General features: G+C 50.8%; 2 protein-coding genes across 8 annotated transcripts in view; one reads left to right on the forward strand and one right to left on the reverse strand.

Moving 5' to 3' along the window:
• Positions 1 to 22,851, reverse strand: part of OSGEP (O-sialoglycoprotein endopeptidase) — a 100,661-nt gene extending 77,810 nt beyond the window's left edge. The window contains exons 1-2 of one of the 3 annotated variants that reach the window (XM_056528497.1): positions 22,720 to 22,851; positions 5,949 to 6,072 (exon numbers count right to left, since the gene is read on the reverse strand). In XM_056528497.1, the coding sequence (XP_056384472.1) occupies positions 5,949 to 6,063 (115 nt within the window). In that variant the 5' untranslated portion in view covers positions 6,064 to 6,072; positions 22,720 to 22,851. The other 2 variants (XM_056528508.1, XM_056528492.1) reach the window with 2 other exon arrangements.
• APEX1 (apurinic/apyrimidinic endodeoxyribonuclease 1) overlaps positions 1 to 26,033 on the forward strand; it is a 58,259-nt gene that overhangs the window by 26,774 nt on the left and 5,452 nt on the right. For 2 of the 5 annotated variants that reach the window (XM_056528543.1, XM_056528535.1), the window contains exon 2: positions 25,229 to 25,342. In XM_056528543.1, the coding sequence (XP_056384518.1) occupies positions 25,291 to 25,342 (52 nt within the window). In that variant the 5' untranslated portion in view covers positions 25,229 to 25,290. Of the gene's footprint in view, positions 1 to 22,399; positions 22,434 to 22,733; positions 22,889 to 25,228; positions 25,343 to 26,033 lie in introns of those variants that run through there. The other 3 variants (XM_056528518.1, XM_056528550.1, XM_056528526.1) reach the window with 3 other exon arrangements.

Raw genomic sequence — 26,033 nt, forward strand, 5'->3', positions numbered from 1 at the left:
ATATCAATCCTAGAGTAAGTGTTATGTACCCCTGAATGGAAGGTGTAATCTCTCTCCGTTTCATGTTGGATACGCCATACATCATACATCCCAGATTCCCACACCCAGGGGGAGATATCTAGGGAGGACAATCTGGAGGATGAGGAGGTATCTAGAGTGGAATCCATAATAGAGTTGTAGTCTCCACATATCATAAGGGAACCCCACTTGGTACTATTAGCCTTCCTAAGTACCCTCTGTAGGAACCGAAGCTGTCCTGAGTTGGGGGCATATATAGAAACAATGGTAAGAGGGACAGCATTAATAGTACAGTACAATATAATATATCTGCCATTAACATCCAAAATCATATCTGACAATGAAAAGGAGACTGTGTTCCTTATTGCTATCATAACCCCTCTAGATTTGGTAGTGAAGTGGGAGTGAAAAATGTGGGGATATTGGGGGTGTTTAACTCTATATGCGTCTTTTGCTAACAGATGTGTCTCTTGGACACAGATGACATCACTTTTAGTAGTCAATGCTTCTTTCCATAGGTACGAACGCTTGTGGGGAGCATTCAGACCGTTGGCATTAAGACTAGTAAATTTTATAACCATAAGGACATGTAAAGATGATACACAACATAGCAAGTAAATCAAAGTAATAGTGGAGATGCGTGCCCCCCAGCCAGCACACACACCTCCTGAATATATCGGTAAGGCAATTACAGTGAACAAAGTAAGTTAGCAAAGTAAAAAACAACAAAACAATAAAGGGCCATAACGTATATAGCAATATAAAAAAAAGAAACAAGAGGCTCACAGAACAAGAGCCCACATTGTGGGAGAGGGCAAAGTCCACCTTGAAGCCCATAGTGAACAGTCAGCTCCACGCCTGAAACAAGGAAAAAATCAGATATATATCCGAAGAAAAAATAAAAATAAATGACAAGTCACCTCTCATCTCACCCGACGGACCAGTCCTTTTTCACCCTGCGAGGTCGTGATCTGGGCGGTAAACCAGAGGGGGGAACAGCTTGAAGATTCCATTTGGAGAGCAAATCCTCGCCCTCCGTCAGCGATTTAATAACATGCATGGTGTCCCCTCTGCGTATAAGCAAGCGAACAGGAAAGCCCCATCTGTACGCCACATTAGCTGCTCTGAGAGCCTGAGTGATAGGTAGAAGCTGCCTCCTGGCTTGTAGAGTGGCATTAGAGAGATCCGCATAAACAGACACATGGTGATAGGGTGCGGGCAGACCCCCATTTTTTCTCGAGAACTCCAGCACCTTCTCCTTCACCGAAAAAAAATGGATCCTAGCCAGGATATCCCTAGGAGTGGAGTCGTCCAAATGCTGGGGTCTTGGGATCCTATGAGCCCGGTCAATCTCCAGTTCCTGCGCAGTAACCTCTGGTAGTATAGCCTGTAGTAAGGAACGAACATATGAAGGGATGTCAGCGGGGTGCACTGATTCAGGGACCCCTCTAAGCTTTAGATTGTTCCTTCTACTTCTATCTTCCAGATCAGCTATTTTTGCTCTAAGTGCTGCAACTTCCTCATCCAAATCTGTATGAGATTCCACAAGTGTGTTATGGAGTTCAGAGAATTCCTCTAGCTTCGTCTCTATGTGGGTTACACGGTCTCCAAGCTCCCCCACTGATGCCTGCAGCGGAGTTATGACCCCAGCTATGTCTGACAGGAAAGTCTGCCTGAGGGCTAACAACATGCTCTTCATGGTGGTATCAGTTAGTGTGAGATCAGCTACCGGGAGAGCTTCTAGCTTAGAGGGTGTAGCTTTACTGACCTTCGTGGTGTCTTTTCTCCCTTCAGTCCGGCAGCTCTCCTCCGGATCTGTCAGTCTTTGTTTCTGTCGCATCGGACTAGAGAATGGCGATATCGCCACCTTCTGTGCCCCGCCATCTGTGCGGTCCGGCCAATCTCCGCCATCTTGTCCTCCTCCGTCACTACACACAGAGGTCCCCACTCGTGACTGCGAGACATTATCCGCTCCCTCCGCTTCAGCAAGGCAATGCAGAGCGGTATCGGACAGGGAGCGACGAGCGTTAGATAGTCCAGGAGTGAAACCAGGGAGTGATCCTTCAGTCGGAGAAGCCGCGAGAGGAGAGCCGCGTTGGCCGCCGCCGCCATCTTGGGAGGAAGGTATGCGCCTTGTAAAGTTGAATTTAACAAGGGTTTCTTGTTTGGAAACCCTCTTACGGCGTCCTCTCATGGTTAGGGACCGTCAGGTAGTTGTAGGTGGTCAGATAGGAATGTCGGAAGCTAGGTATAATAGCTGTTTCAGGCCGGGAAGACGGAGCTCACTCACAGTGCGACCATCCACCTAGGCTGCCAGGCCACGCCCCCCAAGACCCCATTATTAAAACTGCATCCCCCAAAGTATTCAAAATGATATTCGGTCAGCCTTTTAACCCTTTAGATGTTTCACAGGAATAGCAGCAAAGTGAAGGAGAAAATTCACAATCTTCATTTTTTACACTTGCATGTTCTTGTAGACCCAATTTTTGAATTTTTACAAGGGGTAAAAGGATAAAATGTATACCTGTGTTTGTAGCCCAATTTCTCTCGAGTAAGCACATACCTCATATGTCTATGTAAAGTGTTCGGCGGGCGCAGTAGAGGGCTCAGAAGCGAAGGAGCGACAAGGGGATTTTGGAGAATACGTTTTTCTGAAATGGTTTTAAGGGGGCATATTGCATTTAGGAAGCCCCTATGGTGCCAGAACAGCAAAAAAACCCACATGGCATACCATTTTGGAAACTAGACCCCTTGAGGAATGTAACAAGGAATTAAGTGAGCCTTAATACCCCACAGGTGTTTCACGACTTTTGCATATGTAAAAAAAATAATAATAATTTTCACTAAAATGTGTGTTTCCCCCCAAATTTCACATTTTTGCAAGGGTTAATAGCAGAAAATACCCTCCAAAATTTGTAACCCCATTTCCAGTATGGAAATACCCCATGTGTGGACGTCAAGTGCCCTGTGGTCGAACTACAATGCTCAGAAGAGGAGGAGCGCCATTGAGCTTTTGAAGAGTGAATTTGTTTGGAATGGTAGTCAGGGGCCATGTGCGTTTACAAAGCCCCCCCCCGTGGTGCCAGAACAGTGGACCCCCCCCCCACATGTGACCCCATTTTGGAAACTACACCACCTCACAGAATTCAATAAGGGGTGCAGTGAGTATTTACACCCGACTGGCATTTGACAGATCTTTGGAACAGTGGGCTGAGCAAATGAAAAATAAAATTTTTCATTTTCACGGACCACTGTTCCAAAAATCTGTCAGACACCTGTGGGCCGTAAATGCTCACTGCACCCCTTATTACATTACGTGAGGGGTGTAGTTTCCAAAATGGGGTCACATGTTGGGGGGTCCATTGTTCTGGCACTATGGGGGCTTTGTAAACACACGTGGCCTACAATTCCGGACACATTTTCTGTTCAAAATCCCAATGGCTCGCCTTCTGTTCTGAGCATTGTAGTTCGACCGCCGAGCACTTTACATCCACATTTGGGGTATGTTCTTACTCAGAGGAAATGGGGTTACAAATTTTGGGGGGCTTTTTTTCCCTATTTTCCCTTGTGAAAATGAAAAATTTAGGGTAACACCAGCATTTTAGTGAAAATTTTAATTTTTTTCATTTTCCCATCCAACTTTAACGAAAATTTGTCAAACACCTGTGGGGTGTAGGCTTCAAATGTACATGTACATGCGGCTTCAAATGTACATGTACATGCGTTCTCACTCCTGAGCCTTGTTGTGCGTCCGCAGAACATTTTACGCCCACATATGGGGTATTTCCGTACTCAGGAGAAATTGCGTTACTAATTTTGGGGGTCTTTTTTTTTTTCCTTTTACCTCTTGTGAAAATAAAAGGTAAAGGGCAACACCAGCATGTTAGTGTGAAAAAAATTTTTTTTTACACTAACAGGCTGGTGTAGACCCCAACTTTTCCTTTTCATAAGGGGTAAAAGGAGAAAAAGCCCCCCAAAATTTGTAGTGTAATTTCTCCCGAATATGGAAATACCCCATATGTGGCCCTAAACTGTTTCCTTGAAATATGGCAGGGCTCCAAAGTGAGAGAGCTCCATGCGCATTTGAGGACTTAATTAGGGATTGCATAGGGGTGGACATAGGGGTATTCTACGCCAGTGATTCCCAAACAGGGTGCCTCCAGCTGTTGCTAAACTCCCAGCATGCCTGGACAGTCAGTGGCTGTCCAGAAATGCTGGGAGTTGTTGTTTTGCAACAGCTGGAGGCTCCGTTTTGGAAACACTGCTGTAAAATACGTTTTTAATTTTTATTGGGGGGGGGGGGGGCAGTGTAAGGGGGTATCCATGTAGTGTTTTACCCTTTATTATGTGTTAGTGTAGTGTTTTTAGGGTACATTCACACTGGCGGAGGTTTACAGCGAGTTCCCTGCTAGGAGTTTGCGCTGCGGCGAAAAATTTGCCGCAGCTCATACTTGAAGCAGAAAACTTACTGTAAGCCTGCCCGTGTGAATGTACCCTGTACATTCACATGGGGGGGGGGGGGGAGGAGGCAAACCTCCAGCTGTTTCAAAACTACAACTCCCAGCATGTACTGACAGACCGTGCATGCTGGGAGTTGTACTTTTGCAACAGCTGGAGGCACACTGGTTGGAAAACCTTCAGTTAGGTTCTGTTATCTAACTCAATATTTTCCAACCAGTGTGCCTCCAGCTGTTGCAAAACTACAACTCCCAGCATGTACTGATCACTGAAGGGCATGCTGGGAGATGTAGTTATGCAACAGCTGGAGGGATCGCAACTACAACTCCCAGCATGCTGGGATTTGCAGTTTTGCAACATCTGGAGAGCTACAGTATAGAGACCACTGCAAACTGTGGCCCTCCAGATGCTGCAAAACTACAAATCTCAGAATGCCCAGACAGCAAACAGTTGTGTGGGCATGCTAGGAGTTGTAGTTTTGCAAGATCTGGAGGGCTATAGTTCAGAGACTACCATATAGAGGTCTCAAACTGTAGCCCTCCAGCTGTTGCAAAACTACAACTCCCTGCATGCCCAAATAGCTGTCTGGGCATGCTGGGAGTTGTAGTTTTGCAACATCTGGAGTGCTACAGTATAGAGACCACTATATAGTGGTCTCGGACTGCAGCCCTTCAGATGTTGCTAGGCAACTTACCGGCTTCCGTCGGATCCAGGGAGTTTGCTGCACGACATCGCAGCCCGCCGATCTCCGACGCCGATCGTCGCCCGCAGCCTCCGGATCGGTAAGTGGATCTTCGGCGTTCGGTCCTCTGTCGTTTCCCCCGTTCTGCCCCGCCTATTGTGGGTAGGCAGAACGGGGAAAACGAAAGTTAACCCCCCCCGCCCCCGATCTGCTATTGGTGGTCACGTCTAGACCACCAATAGCAGGGATAGGAGGGGTGGCACCCCTGCCACCTCACTCCTATCTCTTCCGGGGGATTGTGGGTGTCTTAGACACCCGCTATCCCCCTTATATTCCGGGTCACCTTAGACCCGTAATGACCCGGAATCGCAAGTGTGAATTCACTTGCGATTTGCGCCGATCGCTGACATGGGGGGGGGGGGGAGGGGGCGGGGGATATCAGCAGTCACCCCGGTCATTCCCACGGGCATACAGGTACGCCCTTGGTCCTTAATTACCAGGGAGCAAAGGTGTACCTGTACGCCCTTGGTCCTTAAGGGGTTGTGAGTTGTGGTTTTCCACTTTGATTTTGAGTGTGACTGCATATCCAGACCTCCATGGGTTGATAAATTTGATTTCCATTGATAATTGTTGTGTGATTTTGTTGTCAGCACATTCAACTATGTAAAGACGAAACTATTTCATATGATTAGTTCATTCATTCAGATCTAGGATGTGTTATCTTAGTGTTCCCTTTATTTTTTTGTGCAATGTATATGCTTAGGAGTTTACTATGTTATAATGCTCTCACCTTGTCCTGGAGGGGTGATATAGGTCCTTCGTGGATTGCTTAGAACCTTCCCATCCTGAACTATTCCCACTCCAATCTTGTTGGCACTTCCTTCAAAGCCCAGGACAATAGTCATTGTGACAGCCTATAACAAACAAGATACCAGATCTAACATTAAAGTGTACCTAAACTTTCACACATACAATTTTGTAACATGCCAGCAATGTGACAGGCTCAATCTCATTCATTTTTTATTAATATATATCTTGTTACCCTTGTTTTTTGGCCATAAAGCAGGTTTAGTGAGGGTTTCTCAGCAAGTGTGGCACTTGCCTACAAGACTTTGTGCCTGTATTAGGTGTGAGCATACAAACACAGCCTATATGCACTTAAAGGGGTACTCCTGTGGTAATTTTTATTTTTTTTTTAAATAACTTCCATTTAAAAACTACTTATCAGCTGCTGTATACTACAGAGAAAGTTGTGTAGTAGAGCCCTCCATTGGGATTGGGATCCCGTGGGACCCAACCCAAAACTTGCGGGCAGTCAGGAGGCTGCTGTGGGCGGGCGGTCAGGCACTATGCCTGCAGGTCCCGCAAATCCCGCAGCAACCTCAGAGACTGAGCGGCAGGCCCACCCTCCGAGTGCATTCACCAGGGTGCTGCTCCTTCTGTCTCCTCCCCTGCTGCAGACATAGTTCCCGCCATTTCATCTGTCCAGGTGCCATTCCTTCCCCCGCTCCGCCTGCCCTGGTGGGTTTTTCGTGACCCTCCACCTTCATTTTTTGCCACTGCTGCCGTCCAGGCCCCTGCGGTATGTAAACATGCAATCTATACACAACACACTCTCACCGTGCAGCGGCCCTGGCAGTCGGCGATCCTCCCAGGGCTTCCGTCCGTGCCTGCAGTCTGCTCTGCACTGCAGCCAGAGCATTGCCCCCTAGTGTCTTCTACAGAACTTAGGGTGCAATGGACTGCAGTCTGCACTTTGCAGTGTGTGTGTGTGTGTGTGTGTGTGTGTAAATTCCTGTACACATGGGGGTATGTGCAGCAGAGCTTTGCACCGTAATCTGCACTAAAGACAAGGGTGCAATGCTCTGCACATACCCCACCTGTATAGGAATGTACACACACTGCTATAGACAAGGGGGAATGTGCAGATTGCAGAGCATTGCACCCTAGGGTCTTCTACAGATCCAAGGGTGTAATGCTCTACAGTCTGCACATACCCTATGGGAGCTATAACAAAAAGTAAAAAAGTGTAAAAATAAAATAAAAAAATTGTTACCCCTTCCCTAATAAAAGCTTGCCTTTCCCATTTGTAAACTAAAATAAAAAAGTATGTGGTATAGCCGCGTGTGTAAATGTCAGAACTATTAAAAAAAATGTTAATTAAATTCCACGGTCGATGGCATACACGTAATATAAATAAATAAATTGCGCATTTTTGGTCACTTCATATGCCATAAAAAAATTTGAAGCGATCAAAAAGTCCCATCAAAGCAAAAATGGTACCAATAAAAACTACAGACCATTGCGCAAAAAAATTAGCCCTCATACATCCCCGTAGGTCAGGTATGTGCCGAGCATTGCATCAGTAAATGACCCAGGGCCTCTGAGTCTGCACAGTCACTGCTATTCACATCTGTACATACACTGAGTGCAATGCTCTCATTATGCACATACCCCCCATGTATAGCAGTGTGTGTACTACATGTATACATGGGGAGTAGGGCTGCACGATATGGGGAAAATGTGCGATTGCGATTATGGGACTAAATATTGCGATATCCATATGCGATGAGATATAATAAATTGTGAAATACCGCCATTTCATGACCAATCTCCTCCCTTTTACAACTATCCACACATTATATGCACACTGCCCATTTCACATCTTTTCCATTTAATTTCTATCTCCCCTGTCACATTCTCCCCTCATGGTCACATCTTCTCCCATCACATCTTCCCCCTATCTTCCATTCCCCCCCATCACATTCCTCCCCCCACCGTCAGCAATACACTAGGTTTTCTGGGTGGTTTTCAAATCACCAACCTAGTGTGTTTGCTGCTGAAAAAGACCTTTCCCCATCAGCCAATCACTGGCTTGACACGTGACACAGCTGTGGCAAGTAAGTGGCTGAAAAGGGAAAGGTCCTCCTGCTTGTATGGAGAAGACATGAGACATCCGACCTTATGTAGGGAAACGGCATCTGCAGGGACCGGGAGTAGGTGAGCAGAAGTTTTATTTTTATTTTTTTCCCTGCACCCTTATATTTATCGCAGTATTTTTCTACCAGGGTGTCTCACGCTGTTGTGAAACTACTACTCCCAGCATGCCCGTACAGCCTTTGCCGGTCTAGGCATGCTGGGAGTTGTAGTTTTGCAACAGCTGGAGGCACCCTGGTTGGGAAACACTGAATTTTAGTATTTAAAAGGAGTACTCCGGTGGAAAACTTATTTTTTTAAATCAACTGGTGCCAGAAAGTTAAACAGATTAGAAAATGACTTCTATTAAAAAAATCTTGATCCTTCCAGTACTTATTAGCTGCTGAATACTACAGAGGAAATTCTTTTCTTTTTGGAACACAGTGCTCTCTGCAGACATCACGACCACAGTGCTCTCTGCTGACATATCTGTCCTTTTTAGGAACTGTCCAGAGCAGCATTTGTATGCTATGGGGATTTTCTCCTACTCTGGACAGTTCTTAAAATGGACAGAGATGTCAGCAGAGAGCACTGTGGTCATGATGTCAGCAGAGAGCACTGTGTTCCAAAAAGAAAGTAATTTCCTCTGTAGTATTCAGCAGCTAATAAGTACTAGAAGGATTGAGATTTTTGTAATAGAAGTAATTTACAAATCTGTTTAACTTTCTGGCACCAGTTGATTTAAAAAAAAAAAGTTTTCCACCGGAGTACCCCTTTAAATTAGTTTTTACCTGCTCTGGCCGGCCCCGCCTGCCGCAGCACAGGGGAGCCAGGCCGAGCAGATAATCGTTTTCCCGGGGGTCCGTATCGCTATATCGCAAAAAGCAAAAATTGTGATTCCATTGCTCTTGCAATATAATGTGCAGCCCTAATGGGGAGTATGTGCAGAGCATTGCACCCTAGTGTGTGTACATTCCTATGTTAGCGGGAGCGGGTGGGATTGGACAAACATTTTGGCGGGTGGGATCAGTCAAAAAAAGGTCATCGGGAGCAGGCAGGATTGGTCAAAAAAGTCATCGGGAGCGGGCGGGATTTGTAAACAAAAAGTCATCGGGAGCGGGCGGGAGCAAGATTGAAAAACCAGTCCTGCGCAGGGCTCTATTGTGTAGTTCCTTCCAGTCTGACCACAGTGCTCTCTGACACAGACAGAGGTGGCAGCAGAAAGCACTGTTTTCAAACTGAATAGAACTACACAACTTCCTCTGGAACATACAGCAGCTGATGAATACAGGAAGGATTAAGATTTTTAAATAGAAGTCATTTACAAATCTGTTTAACTTTCTGGCGCCCGTTGATTTGAAAACCCCTTTAAGCTCTCCACAGGCCCTCTTTTACTACTGGTAATTTGCATTGATTTACCAGTATCATCATCTATTTTATTTTTTTTCCAAACTGTTTATTTAAAAAGAGTTTTTAATTTTACAACAAAGGTAATATGAAACACAAACACAGTTGGGAGCATACAGATAATCCAACAGCATATCACAACGAAAAGATGTCTGTGAGGACGTAGTCTAAAGTACAGTAAGTAATGCAAAACAAACCGTCCTCATAACTATCGCACACGGAAATGTACGGGCAAGGAGGGAGAGTGGAACCGCAGCATGTAATCAGGGACAAATCCTATACCCTAAAGTCATCACGATATCACCCAGCCAAGGGGTTAGCAATAAGTGAATGCCCAATGAAAGCAGTCATAAAATCTAGCACCTCTGGCTTTCCGGGAGAGTCTAATACTCGTGATAACCGTCCAAACCAACAACACAAACATACAGGACAACACAAATGTTTTAAGGGGACATGTAGTAGGTAGGTCAGGGGATCCAAAGGTATCACCACCCCAAGAACAGAATTAGCAAGGGGGCAACCCCCCTTCCCAAAAGCGGACAAAGGCCGGGCAGCTCCAAAATACACGTGGAAGGGACACAACCCCCGACCACAGCTACAGCAAGTAGAAGGCAGGTGAGGGATACATATTGTACAACACCTCAGGGGTGTGATACCAGTGGAACAATATCTTGTACTGATTTCCCTCGGATGCCTGAGACTAAATAACCTGCCACAGCTGTAAGGAAATAGGCCTACCCAGGATTTGTTCCCATTTGGTCAAGTACGGGACCTGGAGTGGGAGGAGGTATCAAGGGCAGATAAAAGCCCATAGATGGTTGATATAAGGCCTCTAGAGGAGGTCACTGTCCTACAGAGTACCTCGAATGGTGTGGGGCCCCTCTCCCCACATTGTCTAAGATACTTCCGTAGTAGGCCACAGCCGGAGTGAATACCGAGCATGCAGGGCTTCAAAGGGAAGGATGGTACGCTTCACCGAGTCAACCATGCCAGCCAGTTGAAATACCTCAGCTCCGCGCCAAGGAGAGATACTCTCAGAGTCGCAGCTGGATGGAATGTCGGGGGTAAATATGACAGGTTGCAATAAAGACCTAGATCAGTGGTCTCCAAACTGCGGCCCTCCAGATGTTGCAAGACTACAACTCCCAGCATGCCTGGACAGCCAACGGCTGTCCAGGCATGCTGGGAATTGTAGTTTTGCAACATCTGGAGGGCCACAGTTTGGGGACCACTAACCTAGATGAACGCAAATGAAAGCACACCAAAATCTCTCCCTAAAGCCTCATAGTGAACATACCCTATACCTAGAGCATAGATTCCCCGGGTTGGTGCATCCCTGGCTTACTGCTCAGTAAGGCCATGTTCACACAGCCAAAACTGTGCGGCACGGGCGGACATTCCGCACATTGGAATGTACCGGAGGTGCTAGGACCGCTTGGAAAGGCACTGTTTTAGATGGCAATGCATTTCCGTGCGGAATCAGCGAAAAGAATAGACATGTCTATTCTTTCTGCAGAAGCTGGAATCGGGAATCGGGATTTTTCTGTGGAAATTCTGCTGTGTGCACAATGCAGCAGAATGCCATTAAAATCAATGGGGCTCTGCTGCAGCAGAATTTCAGGGTGGAGTATTCCTGCGGAATTTCACTCCAAAATTCCGCTGTGCAAACATAGCCGGGAACAGGTGTAACTAGAATCTCTGCTCCACATAGTGGAGATTTATCAAACCTGTGTACAGAAAAAGTGGTGCAGTTGCCTATAGCAACCAAAATCAAATCGCTTCTTATTGTTAAAAAGGTATCTGAAACATAAAAGAAGCAATCTGACTGGTTGCTATGGCAACTGCACCATTTTTCCTTTACACAGGTTTGATAAATCTTGCTCCCCTGTTTTTGTGATGCCAAATGCTAGTAGTGTAGCAGTGACACAGAACCTACTGTTAGTGACTGCCAATATACAAGTATTGGCCATCACATACACAGTTCTATGCAAATGTGTAGAGTAGATGTACACTGTACTATAGCCAACACAGAAGATGTCACGCTGGCGCACTGTTACATGACATTTTTGGCAATGGCTACATCTGTATGTCACCTGACAACCATTATTACATGGATCCTATTCTCCATAGAGAAGATATGTACCAGAATACCTGTCATAAAGGGGTGGTCTGGTGAAAAACAACTTATCCCCTATCTCAGTGATTCCCAACCACGGTGCCGCGGCACACGTGTGTGCCGTTCGCCACTGGCCGTGGTGCCGCGGGATTTAGCTGTGATTTTTTTTTTTTTATTGATTTTTTTTTTTAAATATCCCGTCCCGGCCTGCGCGCTTATGACTGGCGGCGCAGGGGGGAAGGGAAGCCTGCGTGCGCACTGCGCACACAGCGTCCCCCTCCCCACTGCGTCCCCCTTCTACCTTGCGGTGCAGTGGGCCGAAAAGGGGTCCCTGGGGCGGAACGATCTTCACCTGCGCCGGACTCCCGTGCCTGCCGTGGACCTGCAAGCTGCGCGGACCGGCTTGCTTAAGGTACTGTACCCTTTCCACCCCTCTGTTACCCCTTCTCAACCCTGTCCAACCCCCCCCCCCCCCCCCCACCATCACCCGGGTCCACCGTATACCCCCCCCCCTGTCACCCATGTCCACCCCCCCCCCCTGTCACCCATGTCCACCCCCCCCTGTCACCCATGTCCACCCCCCCCCGTCACCCATGTCCACCCCCCCCCCGTCACCCATGTCCAACCCCCCCCCCCCGTCACCCATGTCCACCCCCCCCCCGTCACCCATGTCCACCCCCCCCCCGTCACCCATGTCCACCCCCCCCCCGTCACCCATGTCCACCCCCCCCCCGTCACCCATGTCCACCCCCCCCCCCGTCACCCATGTCCACCCCCCCCCCCGTCACCCATGTCCACCCCCCCCCCCGTCACCCATGTCCACCCCCCCCCCGTCACCCATGTCCACCCCCCCCCCGTCACCCATGTCCACCCCCCCGTCACCCATGTCCACCCCCCCGTCACCCATGTCCACCCCCTCCCTCCGTCACCCATGTCCACCCCCTCCCTCCGTCACCCATGTCCACCCCCCCCCGTCACCCATGTCCACCCCCTCCCTCCGTCACCCATGTCCACCCCCTCCCTCCGTCACCCATGTCCACCCCCTCCCTCCGTCACCCATGTCCACCCCCTCCCTCCGTCACCCATGTCCACCCCCTCCCTCCGTCACCCATGTCCACCCCCCCCTCCGTCACCCAGTCCGCCCCCCCCGTCACCCAGTCCGCCCCCCCCCCGTCACCCAGTCCGCCCCCCCCCCGTCACCCAGTCCGCCCCCCCAGTTACACAGTCCGCCCCCCCCAGTCACACAGTCCGCCCCCCCAGTCACCCAATCCGCCCCCCCGTCACCCAGTCCGCCCCCCCCCCGTCACCCAGTCCGCCCCCCCCGTCACCCAGTCCGCCCCCCCCCCCGTCACCCAGTCCTTGTCATCCCTTTCACTCCCGTCCCCCCCATCCACCCTCCTGTCACCCATGCTCACCCTCATCCACCCTCCTGTCACCCCTGTCCACCCTCCTGTCATCCCTTTCACTCCCGTTCACCACCCATCACCCATGTCCACCCCCGTCCACCCTTCTGTCATCCCTCTGTCACCCATGTTCACCCTCCTGTCGACCCATGTCCACTCCTCTGCACCCCTGTCCACTCCTCTACACCTCTCTGTCCACTCCTCTGCACCCGTCCACTCCTCTACACCTCTCTGTTCACTCCTCTGCACCCGTCCACTCCTCTACACCTCTCTGTTCACTCCTCTGCACCCCTGTCCACTCCTCTGCACCCCTGTCCACTCCTCTGCACCTCTCTGTCCATCCACTCCTCTGCACCTCTCTGTCCACTCTTCTACACCCCTGTCACCCATGTACGCTCCTCTACACCCCTCTGTCCACTCCTCTACACCCCTGTCACCCATGTACGCTCCTCTACACCCCTCTGTACACTCCTCTACACCCCTGTCACCCATGTACGCTCCTCTACACCCCTCTGTCTGCTCCTCTACACCCCTGTCACCCATGTACGCTCCTCTACACCCCTCTGTCCACTCCTCTACACCCCTGTCACCCATGTACGCTCCTCTACACCCCTCTGTTCGCTCCTCTAAACCTCTCTGTCCACTCCTCTACACCCGTCACCCATGTACACTCCTCTACACCCGTCACCCATGTTTGCTTCTCTACACCCCTGTCACCCAGGTACACTCCTCTACACCCCTGTCACCCATGTCTGCTTCTCTACACCCCTGTCACCCATGTACGCTCCTCTACACCCCTCTGTCCACTCCTCTACACCCCTGTCACCCATGTCTTCTTCTCTACACCCCTCTGTACACTCCTCTACACCCCTGTCACCCATGTACGCTCCTCTACACCCCTCTGTCTGCTCCTCTACACCCCTGTCATCCACGTACGCTCCTCTACACCCCTCTGTCCTCTCCTCTACACCCCTGTCACCTCTGTCCACTCCTCTACACCCCTTTCACCCATGTACGCTCCTCTACACCCCTCTGTCCACTCCTCTACACCTCTGTCACCCATGTACGCTCCTCTGCACCCCTCTGTCTGCTCCTCTACACCTCTGTCCACTCCGCTATACCCCTGTCACCCATGCACACTCCTCTACACCCCTATGTCCACTCCTCTACACCCCTCTGTACACTCCTCTACACCCATCACCCATGTACGCTCCTCTGCACCCCTCTGTCCGCTCCTCTACACCTCTCTGTCCACTCCTCTACACCCCTGTCACCCATGTACGCTCCTGTACACTCCTCTACACCCCTGTCACCCATGTACGCTCCTCTGCACCCCTCTGTCTGCTCCTCTACACCTCTCTGTCCACTCCTCTACACCCGTCACCCATGTACGCCCCTCTACACCCCTCTGTACACTTCTCTACACCTGTCACCCATGTACGCTCCTCTACACCCCTGTCACCCATGTACGCTCCTCTACACCCCTCTGTCCGCTCCTCTACACCCGTCACCCATGTACGCTCCTCTACACCCCTCTGTTCGCTCCTCTAAACCTCTCTGTCCACTCCTCTACACCCGTCACCCATGTACACTCCTCTACACCCCTCTGTCCACTGCTCTACACCCCCGTCACCCATGTACACTCCTCTACACCCCTCTGTCACCCATGTACACTCCTCTACACCCCTGTCACCCATGTCTGCTTCTCTACACCCCTGTCACCCATGTACGCTCCTCTACACCCGTCACCTCTGTCCACTCCTCTACACCCCTTTCACCCATGTACGCTCCTCTACACCCCTCTGTCCACTCCTCTACACCCCTGTCCACTCCTCTACACCTCTGTCACCCATGTACGCTCCTGTACACCCTTCTGTACACTCCTCTACACCCCTGTCACCCATATACGCTCCTCTGCACCCCTCTGTCTGCTCCTCTACACCTCTGTCCACTCCTCTACACCCGTCACCCATGTACACTCCTCTACAGTCCGCCCCCCCCGTCACCCAGTCCGCCCCCCCGTCACCCAGTCCGCCCCCCGTCACCCAGTCCGCCCCCCCCCGTCACCCAGTCCACCCCCCCCCCGTCACCCATGTCCACCCCCCCTGTCACCCAGTCTGCCCCCCCCCGTCACCCAGTCCTTGTCATCCCTTTCACTCCCGTCCCCCCCATCCACCCTCCTGTCACCCATGCTCACCCTCATCCACCCTCCTGTCACCCCTGTCCACCCTCCTGTCATCCCTTTCACTCCCGTTCACCACCCATCACCCATGTCCACCCCCGTCCACCCTTCTGTCATCCCTCTGTCACCCATGTTCACCCTCCTGTCGACCCATGTCCACTCCTCTGCACCCCTGTCCACTCCTCTACACCTCTCTGTCCACTCCTCTGCACCCGTCCACTCCTCTACACCTCTCTGTTCACTCCTCTGCACCCATCCACTCCTCTACACCTCTCTGTTCACTCCTCTGCACCCCTGTCCACTCCTCTGCACCCCTGTCCACTCCTCTACACCTCTCTGTCCACTCTTCTACACCCCTGTCACCCATGTACGCTCCTCTACACCCCTCTGTCCACTCCTCTACACCCCTGTCACCCATGTACGCTCCTCTACACCCCTCTGTACACTCCTCTACACCCCTGTCACTCATGTACGCTCCTCTACACCCCTCTGTCTGCTCCTCTACACCCCTGTCACCCATGTACGCTCCTCTACACCCCTCTGTCCACTCCTCTACACCCCTGTCACCCATGTACGCTCCTCTACACCCCTCTGTTCGCTCCTCTAAACCTCTCTGTCCACTCCTCTACACCCGTCACCCATGTACACTCCTCTACACCCGTCACCCATGTTTGCTTCTCTACACCCCTGTCACCCAGGTACACTCCTCTACACCCCTGTCACCCATGTCTGCTTCTCTACACCCCTGTCACCCATGTACGCTCCTCTACACCCCTCTGTCCACTCCTCTACACCCCTGTCACCCATGTCTTCTTCTCTACACCCCTCTGTACACTCCTCTACACCCCTGTCACCCATGTACGCTCCTCTACACCCCTCTGTCTGCTCCTCTACACCCCTGTCATCCACGTACGCTCCTCTACACCCCTCTGTCCTCTCCTCTACACCCCTGTCACCTCTGTCCACTCCTCTACACCCCTTTCACCCATGTACGCTCCTCTGCACCCCTCTGTCTGCTCCTCTACACCTCTGTCCACTCCGCTATACCCCTGTCACCCATGCACACTCCTCTACACCCCTATGTCCACTCCTCTACACCCCTCTGTACACTCCTCTACACCCATCACCCATGTACGCTCCTCTGCACCCCTCTGTCCGCTCCTCTACACCTCTCTGTCCACTCCTCTACACCCCTGTCACCCATGTACGCTCCTGTACACTCCTCTACACCCCTGTCACCCATGTACGCTCCTCTGCACCCCTCTGTCCACTCCTCTACACCCGTCACCCATGTACGCCCCTCTACACCCCTCTGTACACTTCTCTACACCTGTCACCCATGTACGCTCCTCTACACCCCTGTCACCCATGTACGCTCCTCTACACCCCTCTGTCCGCTCCTCTACACCCGTCACCCATGTACGCTCCTCTACACCCCTCTGTTCGCTCCTCTAAACCTCTCTGTCCACTCCTCTACACCCGTCACCCATGTACACTCCTCTACACCCCTCTGTCCACTCCTCTACACCCCTGTCACCATGTACACTCCTCTACACCCTCTGTCACCCATGTACACTCCTCTACACCCCTGTCACCCATGTCTGCTTCTCTACACCCTGTCACCCATGTACGCTCCTCTACACCCGTCACCTCTGTCCACTCCTCTACACCCCTTTCACCCATGTACGCTCCTCTACACCCCTCTGTCCACTCCTCTACACCCCTGTCCACTCCTCTACACCTCTGTCACCCATGTACGCTCCTGTACACCCTTCTGTACACTCCTCTACACCCCTGTCACCCATATACGCTCCTCTGCACCCCTCTGCCCACTCCTCTACACCCCTCTGTACACTCCTCTACACCCCTGTCACCCATGTACGCTCCTCTGCACCCCTCTGTCCGCTCCTCCTACACCCCTGTCACCCATGTACGCTCCTCTACACCCCTCTGTACACTCCTCTACACCCCTTACACCCATGTACGCTCCTCTGCACCCCTCTCTCCACTCCTCTACACCCCTGTCACCCATGTACGCTCCTGTACACTCCTCTACACCCCTGTCACCCATGTACGCCCCTCTACACCCCTCTGTACACTCCTTTACACCCGTCACCCATGTACGCTCCTCTACACCCCCTGTCACCCATGAACGCTCCTCTACACCCCTCTGTCTGCTCCTCTACACCCCTGTCACCCATGTACGCTCCTCTACACCCTCTGTTCGCTCCTCTAAACCTCTCTGTCCACTTCTCTACACCCGTCACCCATGTACACTCCTCTACACCCCCATCACCCATGTACAACTCCTCTACACCCCCTCTGTCACCCATGTACACTCCTCTACACCCGTCACCCATGTCTGCTTCTTTACACCCCTGTCACCATGTACGCTCCTCTACACCCCTTCTGTCCACTCCTCTACACCCCTGTCACTCATGTACGCTCCTCTACACCCCTCTGTCTACTCCTCTACACCCCTGTCACCCATGTCTTCTTCTCTACACCCCTCTGTACACTCCTCTACACCCCTGTCACCCATGTACGCTCCTCTACACCCCTTTCATCCACGTATGCTCCTCTACACCCGTCATCCACATACGCTCCTCTACACCCCTCTGTCCTCTCCTCTACACCCCTGTCCACCTCTGTCCACTCCTCTACACCCCTTTCACCCATGTACGCTCCTCTACACCCCTCTGTCCACTCCTCTACACCCCTCTGTCCACTCCTCTACACCCCTCTGTCCACTCCTCTACACCCCTCTGTCCACTCCTCTACACCCCTCTGTCCACTCCTCTACACCTCTGTCACCCATGTACGCTCCTGTACACCCTTCTGTACACTCCTCTACACCCCTGTCACCCATATACGCTCCTCTGCACCCCTCTGTCTGCTCTTCTACACCTCTGTCCACTCCTCTACACCCGTCACCCATGTACACTCCTCTACACCCCTCTGTCCACTCCTCTACACCTCTGTTACCCATGTACGCTCCTCTACACCCCTCTGCCCACTCCTCTACACCCCTCTGTACACTCCTCTACACCCCTGTCACCCATGTACGCTCCTCTGCACCCCTCTGTCCCCTCCTCTACACCTCTTTATCCACTCCTCTACACCCCTGTCACCCATGTACACTCCTCTACACCCCTGTCACCCATGTACGCTCCTCTACACCCCTCTGTACACTCCTCTACACCCCTGTCACCCATGTACGCTCCTCTGCACCCCTCTGTCTGCTCCTCTACACCTCTCTGTACGCCCCTCTACACCCCTGTCACCAATGTACGCCCCTCTACACCCCTGTCACCAATGTACGCCCCTCTACACCCCTGTCACCAATGTACGCCCCTCTACACCCCTGTCACCAATGTACGCCCCTCTACACCCCTGTCACCAATGTACGCTCCTCTACACCCCTGTCACCAATGTACGCTCCTCTACACCCCTCTGTCCACTCCTCTACACCCCTCTGTCCACTCCTCTACACCCCTGTCCACTCCTCTACACCCCTCTGTCCACTCCTCTACACCCCTCTGTCCACTCCTCTACACCCCTCTGTCCACTCCTCTACACCCCTCTGTCCACTCCTCTACACCCCTCTGTCCACTCCTCTACACCCCTCTGTCCACTCCTCTACACCCCTCTGTCCACTCCTCTACACCCCTCTGTCCACTCCTCTACACCCCTCTGTCCACTCCTCTACACCCCTCTGTCCACTCCTCTACACCCCTCTGTCCACTCCTCTACACCCCTCTGTCCACTCCTCTACACCCCTCTGTCCACTCCTCTACACCCCTCTGTCCACTCCTCTACACCCCTCTGTCCACTCCTCTACACCCCTCTGTCCACTCCTCTACACCCCTCTGTCCACTCCTCTACACCCCTCTGTCCACTCCTCTACACCCCTCTGTCCACTCCTCTACACCCCTCTGTCCACTCCTCTACACCCCTCTGTCCACTCCTCTACACCCCTCTGTCCACTCCTCTACACCCCTCTGTCCACTCCTCTACACCCCTCTGTCCACTCCTCTACACCCCTCTGTCCACTCCTCTACACCCCTCTGTCCACTCCTCTACACCCCTCTGTCCACTCCTCTACACCCCTCTGTCCACTCCTCTACACCCCTCTGTCCACTCCTCTACACCCCTCTGTCCACTCCTCTACACCCCTCTGTCCACTCCTCTACACCCCTCTGTCCACTCCTCTGTCCACTCCTCTACACCCCTCTGTCCACTCCTCTACACCCCTCTGTCCACTCCTCTACACCCCTCTGTCCACTCCTCTACACCCCTCTGTCCACTCCTCTACACCCCTCTGTCCACTCCTCTACACCCCTCTGTCCACTCCTCTACACCCCTCTGTCCACTCCTCTACACCCCTGTCACCCATGTACACTCCTCTACACCCCTCTGTCCACTCCTCTACACCCCCTCTGTCCACTCCTCTACACCCCTCTGTCCACTCCTCTACACCCCTGTCACCCATGTACACTCCTCTACACCCCTCTGTCCACTCCTCTACACCCCTCTGTCCACTCCTCTACACCCCTGTCACCCATGTACACTCCTCTACACCCCTCTGTCCACTCCTCTACACCCCCTATGTCCACTCCTCTACACCCCTCTGTCCACTCCTCTACACCCCTGTCACCCCTCTACACCCCTGTCACCCATGTACACTCCTCTACACCCCTCTGTACGCTCCTCTACACTCCTCTACACCCCTCTAAACCCCTTTGTCACCCATGTCCACCCCTCTACATCCCTCTGTCACCCATGTACACTCTTCTACACCCCTCTGTCACCCATTTAAAAAAAGTTTGGCACCTAATAGATTTGTTTTGCAGGTTTAACGCTGAAGAATTGTGTGTGGAAGAAATCGTGATGATGGCCCAGACCAGATGGAGAAGAGAAGGCAACATTGCAAATTAGAGAAGATGTCATTGGTGAGTTGCTGTATAAAGCAGCACTTTAAACTACATACCCACTGATAAATAGATATAGTGCATTGCATTTTTTCATTTTTTTCCATTTCCCCCCCCCCCCCCTTTTTTTATGGCTCGTCAACCTCTGTAGCGGTGCCCCGCGGAATTTTTTTTTTTTTTCGAGGTGTGCTCCGACCCGAAAAAGGTTGGGAAACACTGCCCTATCTGCAAGATAAGGGATAAGTGTCTGAACGCAAGGGGTCCAACCGCTGGGACCCCGCCATCTCCTGAACGGCTCTCTGGGAGGAGCATGTGCTGCAGATGCTATGCGCTCCATCATAGCTGTAGCTTCGGGGCCACGATTCAAAATCTACAACAGGGCCCCATATGCCAATTATTGTACTGCTTTCTTATGGGGCAGATGTGCTTTGGAGCCCCCTTAGGCACCAGGGCCCCGATGTGACTGCTACCTCTATTCCTATGCCCTTGCGCTCCATACGTTTACTATGGGAACACTGAAGACACCAGAGTGCTGTACTTGGGTATCTCTGGCCTTCCCATAGAGAATGAATAGAGCGTGCAATGTCTAAAGCACATACTCCTCTCAGAGAGCCTGGGTCCCATTCAGAAGATGACAGGGGTCCCATTCAGAAGATGGCAGGACCCTTGCGATCACACACTTCTGTGGATAGAGGATAAGCTGTTTTTCATCAAACCACCCCTTTATGGTGTATTCACACGTACAATATTCTGCGCAAATTTGATGCGCAGGATTTTTTTGCAGCAGATTTCAATGTAAACTGAATGACTGAACACAGCTTGAAATCCTGTACGTCAAATCTGTGCAGAATACTGTACGTGTGAATAGACAAATTTTTGCTATTGCACTCCTTATGGCAAATAAAAAACATTTCTAATATACTTTGTGTAAAAAAAAAAAAAGGAAGTTTTATTTGTACTTGAAAAAGCTCAAGAGCACATTTCCCCCATCTTATACACAGACTTTGGACCAAAGACCAAACACAGAAAGTGCAGCCTGGAGTGCTGAGGGGGTGTGTCCAACCTCATCCAATCATAGCTCCTCTCACACTAAACTATATGCTGTTGGTCGGACCCCCCCCCCCCCTCAGCACTCCAGGCTGCACTTCCTTGCCTAGATTTATCAAACTGAGAGAAAAAGTGGAGTGATTTTCCCACAGCAACCAATCACAGCTCAGCTTTCACTTTAACTCAGCTTGTTAGCTGAGCTGTGATTGGTTGCTGTGGGAAAACCCCTCCACTTTTTCTCTCACACAGTTTGATAAATCTGGGCCCCTGTGTTTGGGCTTCGGTCCAAAGTCTGTGGACGGGGGAAAAATGCACTCGAGCTTTATTAAGCACAAATAAACCAGACAAAACTTCATTATTTTTTAAACAAAGTATATAAGAAATATTTTTTATTTACCATAACGAGTGCAAGAGCAAAAAAAAAATGTCATGAGAGTTATCCTTTAAAGGGGTTCTCCGGTGCTTAGACATCTTATCCCCTATCCAAAGGGTAGGGGATAAGGTGCCTGATCGCGGGAGTCCCACCGCTGGGGACCCCCGTGATCTTGCACGCGGCACCCCGTTTGTAATCAGCTCCAGGAGCGTGTTCGCTCCAGGTCTGATTACCGGCGACCACAGGGCCGACAGGAATGTGACGTCACGCCTCCGCCCCCGTGTGACATCACGCTCCGCCCCTCAATGCAAGCCTACGGGAGGGGGCGTGACAGCTATCATGCCCCCTCCTGTAGGCTTGAATTGAGGGGCGGAGCGTGACGTCACACACCGTCGGCCCTGTGGTCGCGGGTAATCAGAACCGGAGCGAAGACGCTACTGGGACTGATTACCAACGGGGTGCCGCGTGCAAGATCACGGGGGTCCCCAGCGGCGGGACTCCCACTATCAGGCATCTTATCCCCTATCCTTAGGATAGGGGATAAGATGTCTAAGCACCGGAGTACCCCTGTAATGTGTACAGGAAAGTGTACTAAACAGTGCTTTCCTACAGAGGGCACCAGAGAACACATAAGGTGAGATGTATCAAACTGTGTGAGAGAAAAAGTGGAGGGATTTCCCCACAGCAACCAATCACAGCTCAGCTTTCACTTTACCAGAGCTCCTTAGCTGAGCTGTGATTGGTTGCTGTGGGGAAATCCCTCCACTTTATCACTCAGTTTGATAAATCTCCCCCCATACTGTACACAATAACAGCAGGGACACTTCATAGTGTTTCCCAAACAGGGAGCCTCCAGATGTTGCAAAACTACAACTCCCAGCATGCCCGGACAGCCAAACAGTAGGCGGAACACTGGTTGAGAAACACTGCTCTAAAGTAGAACTCTAATGTAAAGAATAAGTGTGGATGCCCAGTGCCCCATTACCATAGAAAACACTACTCATATGGGCACATCTACTAACCCTGGCATATGTCAATGAGGAATATGACACAGTACTATGCCAGCCAGCAGCTTCCATATCTCAGTGTACAGATAATGGTGCCGTTCTATATACTAGACCCATGACAGGACTCCATACACAACTATGGCGCCCCCTCCACACACACAGCATGCTTCACACTGTACCTGCACCCGGGAGCTCCGCCCCTTCCCGCCGCCTGGGTCTGCCTCACCACGTGTCTCTGTTGTGTCCCGCTTCCCTCGACGTGTTTCCGGGCAACCTCGTGTGGAGCTTCCGCTCCGGTGTCTTTGTGTGGATCATCCCCGGGAGCTGCAGGTGAAGGCGCGGTGTTCTGTGAGTGTGTACACGTATGATACATGGCGGGCTGGGCACTGTTCACACCAAGATGGGATTATCCGGCACCAGATGCACTTGGAAAGCTGAATGTTTCTTCTTCTGCAGTGTATAATTCAGCTCAGTGTCCTGGAGTCATCCTCCAGAGCAGTGTTTCCCAACCAGGGTGCCTCCAGCTATTGCAAGACTTCAACTGCATGCTGGGAATTGTAGTTTTGCAATAGCTGGAGGCATCTGGTTGGGAAACACTGCTCCAGAGTGGATGGAGGACTCTTGGATGCTCCTATGTCAGTGTTTCCTAACCAGGGTGCCTCCAGCTGTTGCACAACTACAACACCCAGCATGCCCGGACAGCCGAAGGCACCCTGGTTAGGAAACACTGCCATAGGTGATCAGAGGGGGCACTAGTTCTGCCCATATAAACCAGTCCAGTTTGTCTGGGATATTCAGGTTACTGATATTTCCGCAACAACATTTTCCATGTGTGAACATCCCCGTACAATACATTTGGATGGGGCATTTTATTTTCTATTGTCACCCACAGCAAGCAAATGATTGTATCAAAAATGTCGAAGAAAAAAACAAAACAGAACTTTAGGGTGTGTTCACTAGTGTTGGGCGCGAATATTCTCATTTCAAATTTTTATCTCGAATATTGCAAATTTGCGAATATATTTGAAATTGCGATTATTCGTTTTTCTGCATATGTACATATTCACCTATTCCTTCTTTTCACTTGTGGGCCAATTAGAATGATGCAAATACACTTGTCAGAGGTTATCAACAACATCCGTAGCAACTAATAGTAAAGTTCCCCTCCCCCCTCACTGTTTTCTTACTGGAATACTTGCATATGCGAATATAACAAATACGCAAAATTTGCGAATATAGGACGAATATTCGTCTATATATTCGAAATATTGCGAATCCGAATATGGGCAATGCCGCTCATCACTAGTGTTCACACGGAGTACAATTTGCTGAGGAAAATGTTTTCGCCAGCTCTCCCTATCTTTGCTGCTCCTAACTGGTCTTCACTGCGCATGCGCCGCTTCCTGACATGCACAGTGAAGTCCAGTTAGGAGGGGTGAATAGAGGGAGAGCTGGAGGAAGGGGGGATGAATATTCATAAGCGGGCGGCACTGCGGACGTCAGTGCCAGTTAAGCTACAGAAATCGCGCCTGTGCCAGCCGCATTTCCAGATATAATAAAACTAAGATTGCGGGAGAACGGCCGGACGAATCCAGCCAAGGTAGGGATCATAGGAATCGGCATCTCCCGCACTATCCATCATTACCTGTGATTAGTGCGGGAGCAAATGTGACATTTTTCCTTCAATGTGTGTCTTTTAAACTTTTATTAAAGCTTTTTTTTTTTTACATTTTATTAGACTTTAGTCCACACTGAGTAATTCAAGAGGAATTTACTTGAGTAATTCCTCTTGAATTCTCTGCTTCAAATTAATGCACATCTTCTCTGCCCATTGACTTTAATGTTATTTCTGCTGTCCTGTTCACACTGCGGAAATTCCACTAGCAGAAACCAATAGAAGTCAATGGTAAAAAAAAAAAAATTCCGTCCGACATCGTTTTTGCGCAAAATTTGCATGGAAATGGCTGAAAAACCATTCATTTCTTTCTCCCCCATTTCCGCGCACAATTTTGCGCAAATAGAAAATTCTTTTTTCCGCACGTAAATTTTTCAGCGTGACTTCTTCTTGATTTGCTCAATGTGAACGCACCCTTAGGAGGAATGATTAGATTCCTCATACAGATCAATAGAGTTCTATTGAACTCCATTGATCGGTGTGCTCTGCGCTCCATTGATAGAGCCTAGTACAGCCAGGCTCCATCAATGACAGAGCCTTGGGACAGCAGGGAACAGAGGTAAGCCCTCCCGCTACCTCTATAGTGGATCTTCCCCCCCCCCCCCTGCGATCACGCTGTGGGAGAGGGGGGGGGAGGGGGATCTAAAGGGACATGTGAAAGCCCACCAGGCAGCATTCACATGTCCCTTTTTAAATGCCGCTGTCAGATTTGACAACAGCGATCTAAAGGGTTAATAGCCAGCCACGGCGTTCGCTGCATGCTGGCTATTAGCAGCGGCCCCCGGCTACTGAGAACAGCACGGGGCTGCAGAGTATCAAGTGGGCACTAGTCAGGAGCCTGCTCCATACACTCCTCTGAGCGCTGCCGCGCTTGTCAGGTCCGGCCGGGCTAAGGGCTGGAAAAATTCACCTGCCCGGCGCCCGGAACTGCATGTCCCGGCGTGGGGTGATAGGAATTCCATATCCCTGCACCTTCTACATAGGTTTAATAGACTGTTACTTATTTTGAACAGGTGCCAGATTCAAGACGCTTCGAGCTTTGCTGTATCCACGTCTGATCTCCCTGATCACCAAAATGCCCAAAAGAGGAAAGAAGGATGACGCCAAGTCCTCTGTGCAGGATGAGGGTATGTAATGTGCCAGGTGCCTTATGGGAATTGCCCTGTGGGTTCTAGACAACAATAGAAGTACTGTACATGTGCATCCTCTGCACCCCCGAGGGTGTTTGAAGAGGGCTCACAAGCTGAGTGTGCTTCATCTGGAGTCAGTACTGCTAGTGACTGAGAACAGTGATCACACTGCTGTCCACCATTTAACCTCTTAAGGACCCATGACGTATGCATACGTCATGAGTCCCGGTCCTGCGATATAACGCGGGGTCACACGGTGACCCCGCATCATATCGCGGCGGGCCCGGCATCATAGTGAAGCCGGGACCCGCCTCTAATAGCGCGCGGCACTGATCGCTAAAAACAAAAGTAAAAGTGCCCGGCTAGCTCAGGGAGCTGTTCGGGATCGCCGCGGTATAATCGCGGCATCCCGAACAGCTGTAGCACAGGACGAGGTCTTCTTACCTTCCTTCCTGTAGTCCGATCGCCGAATGCATGCTTCTAGCCTGAGATCCAGGCTTGAGCATTCAATCGCCGAAAACACTGATCCATTCCTATGGAGATGGATCAATCAGTGTAAAAGATCAGTACATGCAATGTTATAGCCCCTTATGGGAGCTATAATGTTGCATAAGAAAAGTGTAAAAAAAAATCATTAACCCTTTCAATTATCCCTTCCCCTAATAAAAGTTTGAATCACCCGGCATTT

The sequence above is a fragment of the Hyla sarda genome, chromosome 1, assembly GCF_029499605.1.
Source record: "Hyla sarda isolate aHylSar1 chromosome 1, aHylSar1.hap1, whole genome shotgun sequence".
In the NCBI taxonomy this organism is placed as follows: Eukaryota; Metazoa; Chordata; class Amphibia; order Anura; family Hylidae; genus Hyla; species Hyla sarda.